Source organism: Pseudorasbora parva, chromosome 9 (assembly GCF_024679245.1).
Source record: "Pseudorasbora parva isolate DD20220531a chromosome 9, ASM2467924v1, whole genome shotgun sequence".
NCBI lineage: Eukaryota > Metazoa > Chordata > Actinopteri > Cypriniformes > Gobionidae > Pseudorasbora > Pseudorasbora parva.
Window position 1 is genome coordinate 4,421,602 of NC_090180.1, and position 22,353 is coordinate 4,443,954.

Consider the following 22,353-nt stretch of genomic DNA (forward strand, 5'->3'; position numbering starts at 1 on the left):
CTTTTATGATATAACGGCACTGATTGCCATGCAATGACTGGCATATAATGCGTGTTTTCACGTGATTGCTCGAGACCGCATTTGCATGAACTAAATTCTCTGTTGTTTTTTTCATCAGTGACTATTCGTGCTCATTTGACTGGTTGGCTTATGACCCTGAAGAAAACCTTTGTCCTGGCGCCCAGCTCTGTCCTCCGCATCATTGTCCTCATCACCAGTCTCATAGTGTTGCCTTACATGGGGTAAGTGTGTGATTGTACAACATTACTGAGTAGAAACTTGAAACAGACAGTAAATTGTATGTTAAAAATGTGTCAGACTGTATTAGAAAGCTGTTCATGTTCAAACTGTGCAGGGTCCACGGGGCCACACTTGGCGTTGGGTCTCTGCTGGCTGGTTTCCTTGGGGAGTCTACTATGGTTGCAATCGCAGCATGCTATGTCTACCGAAAACAGGTACAATACCACTGAAGCCTGTAGCTTTCTCTGATGAGAAAAGTTGCTTTATATTTGATTAGTGAATACAGTAAAAGAGCAATAACAAATGTGGTTCTGTGAATCTTCAGACATGTTCATTACAATACTTTATTGTGTATTTTAGGCACACACACTTACAGGAGAATACGGGTAGCTATTTCAATAACAATAAGGTCTTGAGTCAAAAGTCCAGTTACAAAAATGTGTTTTCTCTAGCAGTGATTTTTTTTACGATCATTTCAAAGTTCAAGAATTCTTCCAAATAAGAGTTTTTGCTACAGCTGTAAACACAATAAAACTACACTGATGTACAAGACACGGGCCAACTATATCATGAGGGCTGATTTAAACTAAAGGTTGAACTGTTTTCTGAGTACAAAGGGTTTTTTTTCTTTAAAGGAACACGCCACTATTTTTGAAAACAGTTGAGGTTTACTGTTTTTGAATCCATTCAGCCGATCTCCGGATCCGGCAGTAGCACTTTTAGCATAGCTTTTTTAACATATTTTTCCTATTTAAAACATGATTCTTCTGTTGATTCTCTGCGTATTATCATTAATTATCATTAATCATTAAAGGTGCACTATGGAACTTTCCGTCCACTGGAGGGCGCCTATTCAAAACAAATGCGTAGTTTATGACGCAACGTGTGAGCGCAGCATCTTGGGAGATGTGGTCTTCTCATCACAGCCCGTGGAAAATAGGACTCAGGCAGAAATCATGTTCATGCATCCGGATATTAACGTTACTGTAGTCTAAAGCAGAGCAGGACCGAGTGTTGTGGAGCTAATCAGAGCTGCTGGAGCGATTGTTAAACAAATACCCGCCTCGCGAATACCGGGACTTTTATTATGACGGGACGGGACACAGTCGCCGGTCGCCTGCACTGATCAGCTCTTCCGGTTATGATTTTGAGGTAATGGAGCTCTGTTTATCATATTAGATACATTTAAGTGTGTTTAAAACGATGTTATGACGTTACTCCGTGCGTTCACTTGTTCACACTGCTAAGAGTAAAGCGCTCCTGCCAAATAAAAGCCGAAACCGAGGGTAGCGCAGATATGACGCAATTGACAGGCGACTCTCTCAAATGCTATGCTGAAACGTCCCTGTCCTTAGCTAAAATCGCAATTTTCTCACAATTTACAAATAGTTGGAAACATCTGGGATATTGTAGGTACTCAACTGAACAAAATATATAACACCGGCCTAGTGGTTTTTGGATATTTTACTGCAAAAATACTACATGCACCTTTAATAGTTCCCTGATTTTTACGCAGGAATGAGCGTATAGTTCCTAGCCAAATCGGCCTAGAAAATCACAACTTTTCATAGTACACCATGTAACTACAAAAGAGTCAATGAATTTTTTATTTGTGCCATTTCTTTAAAGGGTTAGTTCACCTAATTCTGTCATTAATTCTGTCAACTTCATCATTGGATCACAAATGAAGATTTTATTTTTTACCATTTTGACGCTTCAAAACGTTTATAAAGAGATCGAAAGACTAATCCATATGAATTGAGTGGTTTAGTCCACATTTTTGGAAGAGACATGATCGCTTTATATGATGATTAAATTTAGGCTTTTATTCACATATAAACATTGATAAACTTGCACATCAGATATGGTATAGGAAGCTCTAGCATGTTCGCTTGACGTACGAGAACTAATGAGGTTTGATCTCATTTGTTATGCAGGTCGTTTGAGCTTCCTCAAGAACCAATGAGGTTTATTCTTGCGCATCAAGCAGTTAAAGTTGAGCTTCAGTTTGTGTTCGCTGATCAGTGTTTAAAATGTGAATAAAAAATCCTAAATAAAACCTGTTCACGTCAATATGTTAACATTAATTAATGCACTGTGAACAAACATGAAAATATTTGCTAAGTAACATTAACAAAGGTTAATAAAATCTGTATTTATCAATTTAACAAATGAGACCGTGTTGTAAAATGTTATCTTTTTACAAACTCCACATCACATATTTCATTGTAAAACCTTTGTAAACCATTCTTGCATAAATGTCACATTCAGTTCAATATGATGACAGATTATGTACGGATGGATTATGAATGATTTAAAGGAACACTCCACCGTTTTTAAAAATAGGGCTTATTCATCTTCTTTCCTACATTTTTTTAATATGTGGCCAAATGCATTTTTGTCTCAGAGCATGCGTTGTTTTAGTTTGGCAGGGTCGCCGCTAGCTTAGCTTAGCATAATGAATGAAATCCTATGTTGCCAGCTAGCATGTCCCGAGTAAAAGTGATCCCCCCAAAAAAAATACCCCACTTAGGGGTGTAACGGTTCACAAAATTCACGGTTCGGTTCGATACGATACACTGGTGTCACGGTTCGGTTCGGTACGGTTCGGTATGTTTTAGATACAGCAAAAAAAAAAATTGGCAGAAATTATCTTTTTTTATTATTATTTTATTAAAACTAACAAAGTATGATTTTTTGTTGTTGTATGATTTTACCCATCTTCTATGTAGTTACAGGAATAAGACATTAGCTCTTTACATTAGCGTGTGCTGTGCGTGTTGCGTTGCGTTGCGTGTGCGTTGCAGGAGCCCCACACCCTGTAGTGCTTTTACATATGCTGCGTTTGCAGTCCGCAACTGATCCGCTGTTGCATACCACAAACACAGCATTTATTCATTATTTTTTATTTAAAATCCAAAAGTTTTTACTGAACATGCCTCGTCAGAATTCCAATTTTCTTTGTTTACTCTTTAATAGAAGTCAGGTTACGTAGCCTACTACATTTAAACATCATTTTATTAAATTCATTTATTCATATTTATATACTTTAGATTTAGCTCACACAAGTGGCAAAACATTTAAACATAGTTTATAGCCTTAAATCACAAACATTTTAAATTAGAAACTTACAATAGTCTATTCAAAAACAGCCGACTCTAGTCTTTACTTTCGTTTTTACACACTTTTAAAAGAAATCCTGCAGGTCAAAAAGAACTTTGCTTTTCACTCCAAGAAAGTATGAGTGCTATCCATTATGGCACCTTTTTTTAACCTAAATGCCAGGTAAGGTGTCGTTTTGTTGCTTTACTTGAGAAAAAAAGCCATGTGTTGACTTTGAAACAAGAGTATATTTTAAATGAGATGCATCTGTGGTGAAATTACTAGATTTTCGCGTCAGTACATGTTTATTTTAATGCGAACAATGTTCTATCACTTTAACGCAGCAACGCAGCGCAGCAAAAAATAGACTCGGTACGAAAACGATCCGTGCACTGCTGCAGACACAACGCTCCTGGAACGGACTGACGGACAGCACCCGCGTGCAGTTTGAAAGCTGTCATCCGTTAACATGGGTACGGAAAAAAATACGCACCGCACACGCGATGCAGACGGAGTATGTGTGAAACGGGCGTTAGGTCTCATATCCGCGGCTATAAATGGACCACTCGCCGTGGTGATGTCTTTTGCCATTTGAATAAGTTGGAAATGTCTGTCTAAATGCTGCGGGGATAGTTTGTGGGATAGTTTGTGGCTGTTTCTCCTTTTTATCGTCTTGTTGTCGGCGTAAAGACAACAAGATCGTCTTGTTGTCGGCTTTGATTGACATGACATGAATTATTCCCGCCGCTGTACCATCAGCAAATACGACATACCGTTGTTTTTTAATAAATCAATCTTGCCAACACCATCATAGCTTACCAGGAATCCAAAGTTCACCCAAACACCAGACCTGTTGGTTATTGGAGGATCTTCTATTTCTGGTTTGTTAAACGCAATAGCCATTTTGCCACGAGCATTCAGCGCGTAGCCTACTGAGTAAGCGAGCACCTGACTGAGCAGCCTAAAACATATGTTTTTTTTTTTCTTTCACTTCGGCGGTGTCAGGGGCATATGCAATATTGCCTGTTATGTCGTTTTGGTTATTGGGCTACCTTGTTGAACGCATATTATTATATTTCACACACTTTTTTATTTTCCAAATCTAATTAATTAGTCCAAGAACCGTTCGGTACATAATGCGTACCGCGTACCGAACCGAAAGCCTCCTACCGAACGGTTCAATACGAATACGCGTATCGTTACACCCCTACACCTAATTACTTATTGTGGCCTGCGTATTCACAACGAGTACAAAAAGTGATGCAGATTAAGACTAGGAGATTTCCTTGGCAAATATTGACTTGACGGGGAACTGCTGCTTGGGCGCAAGCATGCTAGCTGGCAACATAGGATTTCATTCATTATGCTAAGCTAAGCTAGCGGCAACCCTGCCAAACTAAAACAGACAAAAATGCATTTGGCCACATATCTAAATGTAGGAAAGAAGTTGAATAAGCCATATTCCTAAAAACAGTGGAGTGTTCCTTTAAACAAATAGGTTTTGCTCGTGTTTGATCAATAAAACCTAGTCTGTTGTGATAAAATGACGTTGTTTTTTAAAAAATGACTTTCTGCCCACACAGAAGAAAAAGAAAGAGTCAGATGAAGACCTGACCATCGACGGGGAGGACTCTGCCCCCATGAACGAGGTCAGGGCAGGGGGTCGCATGGACGACATTGTGGAGCTAAGAGAAGAGGATGAGGAAGAGCTGGAAGAATACTGAGCTGTGGATTCTAGGCTGAGCAGGATGCATTGTGGGAATCAGGGCCTTTTTGCTTTTTTCGGGCACAGTACTTATTGCTTACTGCCGCCCTTTCCCTCCTGCCGAAGCGAGAGCACAGCTCACTTGTCAATGTGCACAGCTCAGATAAACACAGAGGGAGATTTAGATATCAGTTGTGTCCGCTGCAGCATATCTTTGTTACAGTACACGCGCAGACATACAAATGCGTACATGCGTCTTCCAGCTGCCGTCAGATTTTTTTTCTTCTGATGCAGGTCAGTGAAGATATTAATTTGTACCAAAGCAATGTTGTACATTAACTCTTATTTTTTTCTGTATGCTGATCTTTAATGTGCTGCCGTCCTACACATTTCAAAGGAAAGACTATGCTAAATGCAGTCACATCATTCGCTTGGAATGTATTTCCCTTTTTCTTCCTTACCTCTAATATTTCACAGAAAGGACAGACTTGATAAGACACTTGAGGTCCAGGGCAATGGACCAACTCACTTTTTTTTGGCTTTTATCATTACAAGAAATGTCAACAGAGGATATAAATATATATATATATATATCACAGATTTATATTGGAATTGAGAATTAATTTGATGGACATCTTTCAGAAACAACAGTTTCAGAGTGACAAATGGTTGGAGTTTATGGGTCATCTTCTAGAGGACCTATTTTTTTAAATATACATACCATATGTTGTAGGTGTATAAAATATGATACATTTTGTATGGGTGATGTTGTGAACTCTGTATATTGTAGGAAAAGCAAGAATTGGACTGTGTTTTCTCATAATTGCGTCTATTGGAAGTATACATTTTTATCTTAATTTATTTTGGGCATTTATTTTGTATCTCAGGATGTTCGTAATGAAAAATATTAAAGTACTATAAAGTCTGATTAATGATCCCTTCCCCACGAGCTGTTTTTCACGTTTCTCCACTGGACAAGATGATACACAGCTGTTACGGATGTCTTAAGCCAGTGTTTGTTTCATTTAGACTATAGTGAAGTCTGGCTTAGTTTGTGTTAGAGATTTCCTGGACAATACAAAGTACTAATAATGATAGAAACATTTATTACAGTTTACAAAATATAAAAAGTCTTTGGTCCTCTTATTAAACATTGAAAATGTGGTTTAAAGTGGTCTAAATGGTGAGGTTCTTATGTTCTGTCTTCTATTAAAATGAAGAAAAGAGTGTGTTTGTCACTTTTACTGCAGCTGATGAGAAGTCTGCTACAAGGAAAAGGTTAAATTATATCTAGAGGTAGTGATGGAGAAAAAATTAAACTTTAAAAAAGGACAAAGGTACATCGAATTAACACCTAATTTGCAATGCGTCTGGCGTGAAAATATGAGCGAATAAATGGATTTGATCGCGGTGAAATGACGCCCCCTGTCGTGCGACTTTGACACTGGCAGGACATCTAAACACACAACGGAGAGTGAGGCAAGTATGCCCACTTGCCCAGACATACACATTCACTTTTGTGGGCTTCATTTTTGGGGAGAGGGAAATTTTAGAGTCATATACACTCTCAGAAAAAAAGGTATAGTGCTGTCACTGGGACGGTACCCTAAGGCACAAAAGTGAAAAGGTACACCTTTGTACCTTACTCACCCCTAAAAGGTTCTTTAAGAGTACATATAAGTACCTTTTCGGTTTTGTACCTTAGGTACCGCCCCAGCGACAGCAATGTACCTTTTTTTCTGACTATAGATCAGGGGTCCCCAATCTCGGTCCTGGAGGGCCGCTGTCCTGCAGAGTTTAGCTCCAACCCCAATCAAACACACCTGAACCAGCTAATCAATGTCTTACTAGGGCCTATAAAGGCATTGATTAGCTGGTCCAGGTGTGTTTGATTGGGGTTGGAGCTAAACTCTGCTGGACAGCGGCCCTCCAGGACCAAGTTTGGGGACCCCTGGTATAGATTATCAAACCACGCATGGTTTTTAATTGTTTTTCCCCCAAGCATAATGTTATTTTTTTCTATATATGCTAATCAGAGTCAATGGGGTCCAAAAACAACATTTGACCCTTTGACTTTCATTATAAAAACACTTTTTAAAAACTGATTTTGTGTTTCACAAAATAAAGCAAGTCATACCGTTTTGGACCGACAAGAAGAATGTTGATTGTTGGCAGAACTGTCACTTTGAACGTTGTCCAGTTGTTCTGATGTCAACAAACTTAACTTGACTGTAAAGTGCAGTGTTCTGTCAATGTCGTCCATTTTCTTCAGTCAATCATTTCCCCCATTGTATTACCATTTGAGCGACACTATATTGCTAAAAGTTTTTGGATGCCTGACTTGACATGAACTTTAAAGACATCCCATTCTTAAGCTGTAGGGTTTATATGGAGTTGGCCCACCCTTTGCAACTATAACAGTTTCAACTCTTCTGGGAATTAAGTTTGATTTAGTTTGATTTGATTAGTTTGACACATGAAGTTTGGAGGTCTGTAGCAAATGTGTGTAGACACGTCATGCCATAGTGCTTGATTTATATACCTGTGGCCATGAAGTGAGTGAACATCTGAATTCACGGATTTGGAGGAGTGTCCCAATACTGCAAAAGATGCTCTTCTTACTTAGAAATTTTTTCTATAGTCTAAATATCTAACAATTCTTAAATCAAGATGCATTTACTTACAAGTAAAACATAAGATAAGATATTTTTTCTTGTTTTGTTAAAAATTAAATCAAACTGAAGTGAGTTTTTGCTTAAACCAAGCTAAATTATCTGCCAATATGGTGGGAAAAATGACATTGTTTCTGATTGAAATCTTGTTTCTTGTTTCCGTCCCAAACAGAAATAAGATTATTTTTCTCACCCCATTGGCAAATAATTTAGTTTGTTTCAAGGAAAAACTCACTTAATTTATATATATATATATATATATATATATATATATATATATATATATATATATATATATATATATATATATATATATATATATATATATATATATATATATTGATAACAACTAAGACAAGCTTTTAATTTGGTTAATATAATAACTATATTTGGTGACAATATCTTGCAATGACTTTAACATTCAGCATGCAAAACACACACAAAAAAGTTTTTTTTTTTTTTACTTAGACCATTTCTATTTTATTTGCTGCCATTTTCTGGGTTATACTGACAAAAGACAGCAAATAAATTTGTCAGATAAAGCACAAAAAATATGTGTAAAATAAAGCAATTCATTCATTCATGACTCAAGTACACTTCCTCAGATCAGAATTAAGTTGACAAAACTTAAATCCTTTAAGTAAGAGTAATTTGATGCAATTAAGCTTAAGTGTACTTGAGTGTTAAGTGCATTCAATGCTAGTTGAACTACTAAAAATACGTTCACTTTATTTAAAAAAAAAAAACGTGGAAACCAACTGCACATAGTTCTTTTTAAATCACCAGCTGAAAATGACAGATTAAAACTACGTTGAGAATAATAGTATTTAATAGTATTTATGTTTGCAGAACAAACAATGTTAATGCTAATGGAATTACTTAGGTAGTAACCTTAATATTAAATCTTAAGTAAGATTAGTAAATATTCTAGAACCAGAATTGGCATTAAACCAACTTTTATTTAATATTTATTACTTAATTTACTTGGGAGGTGTTAGCTTTCTTTACTTTTAACTGATTACTAAATTAACTCCATTTTCCACTTTAAGTTTGCTTTGCAAAATTAAGGCAATCGGTTCTCAAACTTTTTCTTTAAAGTAAACTGAACATATATACAGTATATATGAATTTACAGTGTATAGGCTATAAAATGAGCTTTTGTCCTTTTGCAAAGCATGAATAAATTGTTCAAAAGTGACTTTGTTTACAAAATCTGTCTATTAAAAAAAATCCTGAAAAACAGTTTCCACAAAAATATTAAGCAGCACAACTGTTTTGAACATTGATAATACTCATAAATGTTGCTTGAGCATCAATCAGCATGTTAGAGGGATTTCTGAAGGATCACGCACTGAAGACTGGAGTAATGATGCTGAAAATACAGCTCTGATCACAGGAATAAATTAGATTTCAAAATATATTAAAAGAAAACAGTTGATTAGTTTATAATGTTACTGTTTTACTGTATTTATTATCCAAATAAATTCAGCCTTAATGAGCATAAGAGACTTCTATCAAAATCTGGCAGAACCCAAACTTCTGACCTGCAGTGGTCAGCATTATATTATATTATATTATATTATATTATATTATATTATATTATATTATATTATATTAAAATGTATTATATATTACATTATACATTCTGAAATGTTCTACAACACAAGCCATTTTAAAATGCCAGTTTAAAATCTTCTTCAGACTGTTTTAAGTAAATATTTAATTCCTGTTTAATATGTTAATGACTGCAGATCAATGTTTGTCTCGATCTCGGAGCGATAATAATCTCCGGTAATCTCTATAACAAATACTATAGCATTTGATGGCCACCAGAGGGAAGCACTAGCCCCTTCTGGAGGATAAACCGAGACATGTTTACTCCTTCAGCCATCAAGTCAAGACCAAACACTACATCTTTCTCATTTTGATAATCAGTAATAAAGCTGCCACTAATCTTGATTTGTTTAATAACAATGGTCATGATGATGAAGATCATATGCATAAGTAATAGATGGCAGTAATGGAAAAACTTAATTAAAAAGTAAACAAATAGGCAACAATAAAAGGGAATGATTTTTATTCTCAAAAATAGTCGTCAGTTTTAATTTAATTATCAGAAATATATCATTACGATGAGTAGGACTTGTTTTACAAGTGACTGCGGATTTGTTTTATTCAACGTGTACATTTGTGTTACATTTGTGGATGTATATAAAACCACGACTTGTAACACCTAGACAGCTTGGAGTCAGAGGAACTTGAAAAAAATTGTAAATAAGAGGCGTTGTGTGCTAGACATCATGCTGTCTATGGTGCTGATGTACACTTACACTACACTCACTAGATTCTCAAGCGGAACTCGAGCCATGTTTCCATCAAAGATCCGCTCCCGGAATAACTCCGCAAAGACAAGTAGCTCCATATGTAACTCGTTTTCGTTAAATAGCTACGCTCGCATCTTTATTCACTGGCTGTATACATTGTCATGGGTCTAATCTTCTGAATGAAAAGTGCGTTATAAATAAAATATATTATTAATATAATAACTAACAAGACAAGAGGCGTGACAAGAGGTGTGCCTGTTCAGCTCTACGTCAGGCAAATTTGGCGCGAACGGCGCAAGAACACTAAAGAGTAAGGGAGGGGGGAAAACCCACAATCCGTAGTATTAAAACCTGCGGGAGCAGCTGTTCGAAATCTTGCAGTAAATGACAAGCAGCCGCTCGGGTGCTGCAGTCGCAGAAGTGCGCAGGTTGAGCCGCTCGACACACTCCCACTTTGGACTTACTTTTACTCTCTACTTCACTCTCACTGGCATCTGACCATATTGTCAGTTCCACCATAGCTACGGTAAGTCCTTCTGAATGTGGCATTTATGACCATTTAATTAATTTTGGAAAGAATTTAGATGTCATGCGTAACAAGTTAAGACAACCACTTCTGAAGGTTTTTCTTAAGATGAATCGCTGTCTATTTAAAGGGCAAGATCCTAATTATGCCTCTTCTTTACAGGCACTCACCATGCCGCTGAATTCAAGTATGGCGAGTAAAAACTATGATTACGACTACGATTCCTACCAGCCCTATTTTTATTTCGACAACGAGGATGAGGATTTTTATAACCACCAACACGGACAACCACCAGCGCCCAGTGAGGATATATGGAAGAAATTTGAACTGCTCCCCACTCCACCCCTGTCCCCGAGCCGGCGTCCCTCTCTGTCGGACTCCTTCCCCTCCACTGCCGATCAGCTGGAGATGGTGTCGGAGTTTCTCGGGGACGACGTGGTCAACCACAGTTTTATATGCGATGCGGACTACTCCCAATCTTTTCTGAAGTCGATTATAATTCAGGACTGTATGTGGAGCGGGTTTTCCGCCGCGGCGAAGCTGGAGAAGGTGGTGTCGGAGAGACTGGCGTCGCTCCAGGCGGCGAGGAAAGAGTCCTCCCGGGAAGATTTACCGTTAACGGACGCCTGTCGGTCCAGCCCTAACGGTAGCTACCTTCAGGATATAAGCACCCCTACATCGCAGTGCATTGACCCGTCTGTAGTGTTCCCCTTCCCGTTGACTAACGTTAACAGCTCTAAGCCGTGCAAACCGTCGTCCACAACAACCTCCACAAAACTGATACTGGATACTCCACCAAACAGCGGGAGTAGCAGCAGCAGTGACAGCGATTCCGGTGAGTAACGTTAGTTTGTTCTAACTGTGCTTGACAAGTTAATTCATGAGCTGTAATTAGTAGTGCGTATGTCTCTTTAAGAATAAGATCTGGCTTGTAGCGTAATTTACGTAAGGCGACGCTCCCACCCACTGCGCGTTATTCTACGCTAGTGTGAATGAGTTGTAATTTGACATTGTCTTTTTTTTATCCCACTAGATGATGAAGAAGAAGAGGAGGAGGAGGAGGAGATCGACGTTGTCACGGTGGAAAAGAGAAAGTCTGTGAGAAAGTCTGACGCTAACGCAACGCATCAGAGCCCCGTCGTCCTCAAGCGGTGTCACGTTAATATTCACCAACACAACTACGCCGCCCATCCATCCACGCGGAACGAGCAGCCCGCAGTTAAACGGATTAAATTCGACAGCCACATCCGTGTGTTTAAGCAAATTAACGTTAGCCACAACCGAAAATGCGCGAGTCCCAGGTCGTCTGACTCGGAGGATAACGATAAAAGGAGGACTCATAACGTGCTCGAGCGGCAACGGCGGAACGAGCTCAAAATGAGTTTCTTTGCGTTGAGAGACGTGATTCCTGACGTGGCGAACAACGAGAAAGCTGCCAAAGTAGTAATACTCAAGAAGGCGACTGAGTGCATAGTGAGCATGCAAGAAGATGAACAAAAACTGATCTCACTTAAAGAGCAATTAAGGAGGAAATGTGAACATTTGAAGCAGAGACTTGAGCAGTTAAGCAGCAGTTCTTAAATTGCTTGGACTTAATTTATGGACTGGACTAGTTTTAAGCAAATATGTATGGTTGAGTCAATTGCAAGGTCTTAAGGGTGTGGCAAATAGTGAGCAATCTGACATTGATTTATACAATTACACTGCCTTGTTTTTCAACGTAATGGAGGTTTGATTTATTTGTATTTAATTTTATTTTTTAGTATTAAAATGGTCTGCAGTTCCATTTGCTGTTGGCCTTAACTTAATGTTTTGTTTTTGTAAGTTTTGTACATATTGCACATATGTATTTCAGATGCTGTTGAGTTCTGAATTATAAAATGCATTTCTCTATAAAAGTTTTTTGGCTAATCATGTCTTCAATGTGGACTCATTGCGTTTGCCTTTTATCATTGTCATGATGACCCTCTTCAAAGCTTTCATTAGGTAATCCATTAAGGTGATGCACCTATCCAAGGTTTAATCGAATTGGCCCACTTTCAGTGTAGACTCATGTTTGTGCATTTACCTTGGCAGTGCCATCTGTTTGTTAATATAGGATGACTAATGCTTGTGTCAGAATGACATTCTCTGTTTAAAAGGATCAAAGCCAGTGCCTTGCATGAAGCCACTTTGGTTGACTCACACATCTACATACGGATTCAGTTACTACTGTTCATGCTCTTGGCTACACTGGCTCAAATAGAAGAACTTTACAGTGGGTGGGCTTTTTTGTTTATTCCACAAGAAAATAAACAAGTACTTCTAATTTTTCTCTATACTTTAACTTCAAGGCATATTTTTAAATAATAAATGTGAAGGTAAAATGTGTAGACATTTAACTAAACTTTTATGCACCTGCATCAAAAAAGATGCACCTTCCAGTTGAGGGGCAGTTTTATTATTATTGCTTATTTGAATAGGGACAGACACAAAATCAACTGATTATTACATAAAGAAAAATCCGATGCATGTATCTCAGAAGATCATGTTGGAATGGGAGTGTCTAGGGTTTGGTAGATCACATCCATAAGGGGTGGGCAACGCTGCTGTCCTGTGGAGATTAGCTCCATCTCTAATCCATCATGAACAAGCTAATCAATGTCTTCAGGATCAGGCAGCTGAGTTCTTATTTTTTTAATCATGGTTATTTGGAGCTAAACTATGCAGGGCCAACATTGCCCATCCCTGGCATGCGTTCTCCTCTTCATACCCTTTTAACTTTTCTTTATTTTCTCTATAATTTAGTTGTCCTGCCAACTGGATGTTTGAACTTTTAAGGAAACCATTCTGGATGCCGTTTCTTTCTTGCACACATGCTCAAACACCTTAACCATTTACTCTTATCAGAACACATGCATGAATACATTAAAAACACACTCCAGTTGGTCAGGCATCCTCTAATGAATTCTTGGAGCAAAAATGTCCAAAGGTAAATACTGTCAGTGTCATGTCATTTTATGGTCTGCATTGTCATCCTGAGTTTCACAATTTAAAAACCTGAGAGTTGCGTTCTTTATAGTAGATAAGACAGTGTTTTATTACCCACACTGGATTCATATGGAGGAAAAAACAAGAAATATGCTGAAGATTCCTGATTAACCCTGCTGAAAAAAGCATTGCATGCTGGTTAGGTAAGTATTGAATCATGGCTGCTGGTTTATGCTGGTCCATAGCTGATCATGAGCTGGATTAAGACGGTCCTAAACTGGTTTAAGAGGATCAAGTGTTGGTGCTAAGAAACTAGCTCCAGCTCCAGCTCAGGACAAACTTACACCAGCTCATGACCAGCTAAGGACCAGCATAAACCTGTCTAGACCAATTTAAACCAGCTCATGACCATCTTAAACCAGCTAATTACGAGTTTAGGACCCGCATAAGCCAGTTCAGGACCATCTTAAACCAGCTAAGGACTATCAGACACCATCTTAAAACCATCTTAAAGCAACTCATGGCCAGCTAAGGAACAGCTAAAACTAGCTCATGACCAGCATAAACCTGTTTAAAACCATCTTAAACCAGCTCATGACCAGTTTAGGACCAGCATAAACCAGATTAGGATCATCATAAACCAGATTAGGACCAGCAAACACAATCTTAAGACTAACTTAAACCAGCATAAACCAGTTTAGTACCAGTTTAAACCAGCTCATGACCAGCTAACGACCAGCATAAACCAGGTTAGGACTATCTTAGACCTGCTCATGACCAGCATAAACCAGCTGACAACCAGCATAAACCAGTTCAGGACCAGTTTAAACAAGCTCATGATCAGCTAAGGAACAGCATAAACCAGTTTAGTACCAGTTTAAACCAGCTCATGACCAGCTAACGACCAGCATAAACCAGGTTAGGACTATCTTAGACCTGCTCATGAGCAGCATAAACCAGCTGACAACCAGCATAAACCAGTTCAGGACCAGTTTAAACTAGCTCATGACCAGCTAAGGACCAGCATAAACCAGTTTAGGACTATCTTAAACCTGCTCATGACCAGCATAAACCAGCTCATGACCAGCTAACGACCAGCATAAACCAGTTTAGGACCAGTTTAAACTAGCTCATGACCAGCTAAGGACCAGCATTAACCAGTTTAGGACTATCTTAAACATGCTCATGACCAGCATAAACCAGCTCATGACCTGCTAAGGACCAGCATAAACCAGCTCATGACCTGCTAAGGGCCAGCATAAACCAGCTCATAACCAGCATTAACCAATTTAGGACTATCTTAAACCAGCTCGTGACCAGATGGACCAGTATAAACCAGTTTAGGACCATCTTAAACCAGCTCATGACCAGTTAAGGACAAGCATAAACCAGCTCATGACCAGCATAAATCAGTTTAGGACCAGCAAAGGACGAGCATAAACCAGCTCATGACCAGCATAAACCAGTTTAGGACCATCTTAAATCAGCTCATGACTAGCTAAGGCCCAGCTCAAACCAGCGCCATGCTTCAAAACATTCGTAACCAGCATAAGAGGTTTGTTGTTGTTTTTTCTTCAACAGGGACAGTCCTGAAATCTGACAGTGTGTCTGAGACAGGTTGTTAGTCAGGGTACAAGTTTTTGTGTCAAACACAGTGATATTTATTTATTATTAAAAATAGGATGATAATGCCAATTAAATATACAATATAGAGGATAGTTTTACGTGCCAAAAGTTAATTCGTAATAGTTTTGTGTAGTAATAGATGAAGTTGTGGCGCGGTGACGTCAAGCCCTGAGCTGACTCCGCAATGCGCGTGCTGCTGCTGTGAGCACATGGAGGAGAGAGGACGGACACTTAGCAGCCTCGCTAATGTAGCCTTTGGGGCGCGAAATATTTGGAAATGAGAACATTTCAGACATGGAAAGTGAACTGATCTGCCCAAGGCGTCCAAAAGGGTAAGGTTCTTCTCTATTGTTGCGATTAAGATGCATCCAGTAGTCGTGAAACAAAGTCTTAGCTTTAGCGGAACAAAATGTGTTTATGTTTTGTGCCACAGGTGCGTGTACAGTAATCAATATAGGTATGCATAGAAAACTCGAAACAATTGATTAAAAGACACATTTTTATTATTACCATGTGCATTCATTCTCGGTAGTGAACTTTGGATGTGAATGAGCAGAGATTTATTCAGATTTGTCAAAGCCTCTTGATTTAATGCAACATACTGACATTTGAAGTTAACTAATAACTTTTAAAATGGCATTAATGTGACTGTTATTGATACAGTTTGGATGTAACCTAAAAAAAAAATTATTTGATGATTTTATATAGAGTTTGTGTATAGTTACAGTTTTCTTGAACTGGATATGAAGGCTACTGTAGCCTAGAGTGCACTTTTTTATTTTTTGTAAACAAATAAAATAATAATTTGCTGAAAGGTTTCAGTGTTATGCTTCCAAAATTGAAGCTTTTCTTCCATGTGTTTTGCGCATATTTTATAAATGGCCATATTTTCAGAGTTCATTGGTTATTGTATGATAAATTCAATTTTTAAATGACTTTACCAGAAAAGGGCCACGTATATCTTAGTAAGGTTTGCAGATTTATTCTTAATTTGCTGAGCTTGTCATTGTCAGTGTGTAAGCAGCGCCAGTCTTCCCTCAGTACAGTGTGTTGACAGAGTTCATAAATTATGTTGTGTGTGATAGGCTGAGGTTTACAGTCTATCAGGGCTACCCTGTAGGAGATTTATGATCTGGAGTTCCCTCTACCATGATGTGATGTCACATTAAAGGATTAGTTCACTTCAAAATGAATATTTCCTGATAATTTACTCACCCCCATCTCATCCAACATGTTTGTGTCTTTGTTTCTTCAGTCGAAATGAAATTACGTTTTTTTTTTAGGAAAACATTCCAGGATTTTTCTCCACATAATGGACTTCAATGGGGACCAGCGGTTGAAGATCCAAATCAATGCAGTTTCAGAGGAAGAGCTTCAGAGATCACGATCCCAGGTGAGGAATAGCGTCTGATCTAGACAAACCATCAGCCATTTTAAAAACCTAATTTTGAACTTCAAATGCACAAAAAAATGTTGTTCTTCACGACGTGTGACAGCATCATGTTGGAAAGGTCATGGCCGTGACGTGACGTACGTGATGGAAATACCGACCCAGTGCTGAAAAACTCATATTCTCCTCCAACTTTAAAATTGTCCGACATTGCTGTGTTACCATTATTTTTTTTAAAGGGAGTTTGATTATATCTGCACATTCGTTTTAGCACTGGGTCGGTACTTCCACATGCATCACGCGTGACCTTTCCGATGTGATGACGTTCATACGTTGTGAAGAAGAACAACACAGAAGTCCTGTATTTGAGTTAAAAAAGGTTGTGTTTTTTTATTTTTATAAAATGACTGAAGGTTTTGCTAGCCCTTCGAAGCCCTTTGAAACGGCATTGATTTGGACCTTCAACCGTTGGTCCCCATGAAGTCCATTATATAAATAAATACTGGAATGTTTCCCTAAAAAAAAAAACGAATTTCTTTTCGACTGAAGAAAGACATGAACATCTTGGATGACATGGGGGTGAGTAAATGATCAGGAAATTTTCATTTTGAATCCTTAAAGTCACTTCATGTTGCACTTCTTTATAAAACCGAATGGGAGAAATAATCATTAGTTGCAGTCATAGAGAAATTGATCATTTTATATTAATGCAAACAGCGACTGTAGAATTGTCATTCCAAACCTGTATGCAGTTCGTTCTTCTGTGGGAACGTGTTTGCTGTCTATACAATGAAAGTCAATATAGGGTCCAGTGTTGTTTAGGACCCCAGTGACTTTGTGCTGCCTTTTTGTTCTGCATAAGAAAGTAAGTCATGTAAATTTTGAAGGACATGAGGATGATGTCAATGACAGAGTTTTCATTTTGTCCTGTAGGTCTGCTGACACTTCTGAATGTGCATTGCATTCTGTAACTAATGCAGGAACATTGTGCAGATCTGTAAATTAAAAGGATATGCTGTGTAAAGCTGTTCCATACCTTTAACACGTCCCCTGAGAGCAGACCTGACTCAATCAGATGGCTTAGATTTCAGTCTGTTACGTTGCGGTTGAATGGCCGTATGATTGAGTATTCTATGCATGGGCCTCTTTTTCAATGCATCTGAAATGTTCAATTTTAGGAGGATGTCTTTTGGCTGATCTTGTCCTTCAGGTCAGCTGTTTACCTGAGGTCTGGTGGACGACCATGAGAAGATCTGAATGGTATCATTTGTCTCTCATATAAACTGTGCTGCTGACTTCATTATTCATTGGTCATGAAGCATGGATTCAGACGCACCTAGGGAGATGTAGCAGCTGCTGGAGCTTGCAGAAATGATTGCTGCAGCAACATGGCTGAATTAGTTTTGATTAGATGAGTGCGAATGTTGAACTGAATGCGCTGGATGGCACTTTGTTGAAGTTAATGATCCAGAAACCGAGCTGGCTGGCTGTTCTCCCATATGGGAACACAAGTCTACTGATCTCGCACTGAGCATCACCTTTTTTATCTGATCCCATTAGATTCATTTATGGATGGAGGACAAAACCAGTCATACGTCTCACGGGTATGTTTGTGGCAATAGACTGTAAAAAATGCTTGTGATTTTAACAGTAAAAGACTGTAAAAATGCTATGGTTAAAACCATTAACTGGTTAACAGAACGTTTCTGTACTATATGGTGAATAACTGTAATAGACCTAACTTTACATTTAATGCATTTTTACAGTAAAATACCGTAAAATGTTCCGTTTTTGGAAGTGAAAAAGAATAAGTCGTTGCGTAATTTACAGTGAAAAAATGCAGAATTCCCTGTGTGACACTTCACATTTGATGTATTTTCATTGAAATAACTGTTTCTTCTTAGTTTTTTCATCATGTGACTCTCATCACCACTGTGATTGGTGGTTGTCAGTATATCAAAGGTACATACACTCTAAAAAATGCTGGGTTAAAAACAACCCAAGTTGGGTTGGAAATGGACAAACCCAGAAATTGGGTTGTTTGAATGGATCCATTTACTAGGGGTCAAACAACCCAGTTTCTGGGTTTGTCCATTTCCAACCCAACTTGGGTTGTTTTTAACCCAGCATTTTTTTTAGAGTGTAACATATTAATAGTTCAAAAGGTTGGTAATTAACATTATTCAGTTAATGAAATATGGTTATTTACTGTAAGTTTAACTTCAATCTGTAAAACCTAAAATGTTGCTACCGTATCTTTACGGTAAAGTTGACCACAGCTGCCATTTTTTTTATCGTAATTTTACAGGGATTTTTTTTACAGTGTAGCCAACAATATACGTTGAATACGTTGAAATTTTTTATTTTATAACAAAAATCATTAGGATATTAAGTATAGATTATATTCCATGAAGATATTTAGTAAATGTCCTACTTTTAATATATATTAAAAATGTATTATTAGTAGTAATATGCCTTGCTAAGGACTTCATTTGGACAACTTTATAGGTGATTTTAGGTTAAAAAAAAAGTTGCACGCTCAGATTCAAGATTTACAAAAAGTTGTAATATTGTCCTGTCCTAACAAATCATACATCACTAGAAAGCCTTTTTATTCAGCGTTCAGATGATATATAAATCTCAGTTTTAAAGAATATGTGACTGGTTTGGTGGTCCAGGGTTACAGCAGTTACATGGAGGGTATTGTTGTATAAACCCAAACCTCTTGAAAGTACTGCATGGCTCCCAAAAAAGAAAAAAAAGCCTAGTCAGCCATTGAGTAAAATTACCGTAAAATAAATGACTTCATTAGATGCTATTACATTACAGTAATATTAAGTGTAAAGGGTTGCAACATTTGATGCTGTCAATGTAATGATCCTGATTGTATTTCACGGTCATCACACACAGTTTTGCTCAACAATAGCCAAACAAAACTATTTTTGGTGAATAATTTTATTTGGGCTACTATTTTATTACAGCTAAAGAGTTTTTAATATGTATCTTTAATTAAAAGTAACAGTTCCCGGTTCATTTAGAATCAGACAAAACAATAAAAAAGATTCATGTTTGAAATCTTTTTGACTGACTCATGAAAATGAACTTGACATTATATCAGACAGCAGATGTCTATTATGACTTCATAGTTTGAACATTATGATGTCCGTCAGTCATGAAAATCAGGCTGTGGTTAAGGTCACTCAGTCACGGCCTGAACTCATGTTCTTTCATTTACATAACCAGACACTTTGTGTTTGTCTCAATAACAAAGCCAAGAGAAATCTTGCTTTAAACTCTGCGTGCCCCTGTGGAGTGACTGTTGTAATTGCCTGTTGCAGTCGGTCCAGTTTTGGCTCTTAGCACTGAGTGTTTAAACGATGAGTGTGAAGCAGACATGGTGCTAATGTCAGTGAGTCTCATCCTGTCCTCTCACACTGGGAGTCATCAGGGCCACTGGCAGTCTCCCAAATACTGAGAGGAGCAGCTCTGCTCTCTCTCTCTGTGAGTGTGCAGTATGCTGTGGCTTTTTAGGGATTGATATGAAACTCAATCTTCGGTAGCAGCTTCCATAAGAGGCTGTGATATTATAAGTGCTCAGCTGTTATGTGTTGTAACGTGGTTTGTGAAAGATGTCCAAGCGCTGAGTTGTCCTATCCTATTGCTCTCGCTAACCCATCACCTACTTCTGAACTCTACCAAAAATGGATCACAGATTTGTTCTCCAGAAATATCAACGCAGAATTCAAAATATAATGAAGCTAGCGGTAAAGTAGAGCTGTGCGATTTTGAAGAAAAATGCGATATGCAATGTCTTGTTAAATAATGCGATATTCGATATGCGATACAATATTGCAATTTGTGTGTAAAATCTATTTTAAGTTATATAAAAAAATATATTTAAAACTGAGAATGAAACCATTTGTGTTTCACGTTCTTCCTGGGAAAAGAAAGCATCGCTACAACTTCTGAAAGTGACCAGCTGTGTTTTAGCAAACAAATCGTTCACGTTTCGATGTGTGTATGCGTGTGCGTGCGTGTCAGACGTCAGACGGCGCAAGACTGCAAGTTATTGTTTTTCGAAAATGATTGCGTTTAATAACTATTTTTAACATTAAACAAGTCCCATAAGTAACAGTCGTGTCCAGTCTATCCTCAGCTATATGCGTTGACCTAAAACGTACACTATTCACAATGTTGAAGTAGCCTATTAAAATCATTCAGATATTTACATTTGAGATATTTCGATAATTTCGATATATTGTACAGCCCTACGGTAAATGTAGTAGACCTTTTTATGCCTGATAAATAATGAAAGTGCGTACCAACTGCTGTAATTCAATTTTATATTTATTTAACATAATTACTAGGGCTGGGTAAAAATATTGATTTCTCGATTTTAATAGATTCTCATTTTTATGAACCGATATTGATTCTTTAATCCCAATGAATCGATCGGTCATTCTGTTTTCAGTTGAATGAACGAAACATTGCAACGTGCTGTGCCTCCCATTCATTACATCAAAATAATCTTTGTGCTTTGTTACTATTCATATGAAACAAAGTCTCAGATTTCAAATTACATCCATTTATTACAAAATTCAAAAACATAAATACCGTTTTAGCGCTGTGGCGTGAGATCGCTCTGGCTCAGTGTGTTAAAAAATAGTGTTTAAACCGTGGAAAGACGTCAGTAAAACCGTAACGTCAGATTTATCTCAGAAAAACCGTATCTAGGGTCCATAAACTTGTTAATGAGCTGGAAAAATGAAAAGAGCATTTTGATAAATATATATTCATTATATTTAATGTTCTTCAATATGTTTGAATACATCTGACTCCCATAGTTTACAGCATTAGTTCAGAGATCTGTTTTCCTAGAGAAAATTTGCCATGTATTGTACCCGATATATATCCAAAATAATCAATATTGAATCAAATCGAATTGTAATCGAAATTTGTGTCAGTACCCAGCCCTAATAATGACTATATAGCAGCTTCATGATCTGTAATACTGTTATGGCATCCATCAGACCCGTTTGTAGCATTTGGTTTGTGTGAAGGACTTTAAAGGTTTGAACTGCACATATATCTAGTATTCAAGTCCCATTATCTCTTTTTATCTACAAGCCTATCATTGTATGATTCTATCATCATCATCATAATCCACCACGGTCATCACAGACACAGGACCACCACATGGCCAACTCGTCTGTAGACCAGGAATGGACTAGATATGATACTCCACACACACACACACACACACACACACACACACACACACACACACACACACACACACACACACACACACACACACACACACACACACACCTTACAACCACATCTGGTGCTTCACTTTTAGTAATATCCAAGCACCAAAGGCAAAGACACAACCGGGTCATGCACCACTTCTCTGGATGGTCCTGCCCGGGTGATTTGGCTGGCCCTTCCAAGACATCTTGGAGTGGGACTGTGCATTTCTACATTCTAAATTGGTCCTATCACCCCCCCCATTTTCTTTTTTCCTTTCTCTTTTCCATCCTTCCATATGTCCCCATCAATCTCTCTCCTTCTTTGTGTCTTCCCCTTATTTTTCTTTTTTAAATTTATCTATTTTGTTTGTTCGCTTGGGGGTAAGAACAATAGGCTAATTAATAAATAATAACAACAAGTATCATATTTTAGTGCTTTGCACTTGTACACATTTTGGATGTGGTGATATACAATGTGTGTGTATACGTTATGTTTTATATATATATATATATATATATATATATATATATATATATATATATATA

General features: G+C 37.7%; 3 protein-coding genes and 1 long non-coding RNA gene across 10 annotated transcripts in view; 3 read left to right on the top strand and 1 right to left on the bottom strand.

The window, feature by feature from the left end:
* The window catches only part of ankhb (ANKH inorganic pyrophosphate transport regulator b), a 28,437-nt gene extending 22,163 nt beyond the window's left edge, over nt 1-6,274 (top strand). For both annotated transcript variants that reach the window (XM_067453542.1, XM_067453544.1), the window contains 3 exons: nt 119-242; nt 356-455; nt 4,926-6,274. In XM_067453542.1, the coding sequence (XP_067309643.1) occupies nt 119-242; nt 356-455; nt 4,926-5,066 (365 nt within the window). In that variant the 3' untranslated portion in view covers nt 5,067-6,274. The remainder of the gene's footprint in view (nt 1-118; nt 243-355; nt 456-4,925) is intronic.
* The window catches only part of si:dkey-154p10.3 (PX domain-containing protein 1), a 450,183-nt gene that overhangs the window by 318,758 nt on the left and 109,072 nt on the right, over nt 1-22,353 (bottom strand). The window lies entirely within an intron of this gene.
* mycb (MYC proto-oncogene, bHLH transcription factor b) lies at nt 10,396-12,480 on the top strand. The gene is made up of 3 exons (XM_067453545.1): nt 10,396-10,569; nt 10,732-11,404; nt 11,603-12,480. Exons 2-3 carry the CDS (start codon nt 10,741-10,743, stop codon nt 12,148-12,150), a joined length of 1,212 nt encoding a protein of 403 aa, XP_067309646.1. The 5' UTR covers nt 10,396-10,569; nt 10,732-10,740; the 3' UTR covers nt 12,151-12,480.
* The window catches only part of LOC137089953 (uncharacterized), a 120,058-nt gene continuing 112,899 nt past the window's right edge, over nt 15,195-22,353 (top strand). Inside the window, exons 1-2 of one of the 6 annotated variants that reach the window (XR_010907803.1) lie at nt 15,195-15,497; nt 16,449-16,558. This is a non-coding gene — a long non-coding RNA (uncharacterized lncRNA). The other 5 variants (XR_010907801.1, XR_010907802.1, XR_010907800.1 and 2 more) reach the window with 5 other exon arrangements.

What these genes read in the sequence shown, in the direction of transcription:
- mycb (XM_067453545.1), top strand. Translation starts at nt 10,741, where the DNA reads ATGCCGCTGAATTCAAGTATGGCGAGTAAAAACTATGATTACGACTAC. An exon ending in CAGCAGTGACAGCGATTCCG is followed by an intron (nt 11,405 to 11,602) that starts GTGAGTAACGTT and finishes TTATCCCACTAG; the next exon opens with ATGATGAAGAAGAAGAGGAG.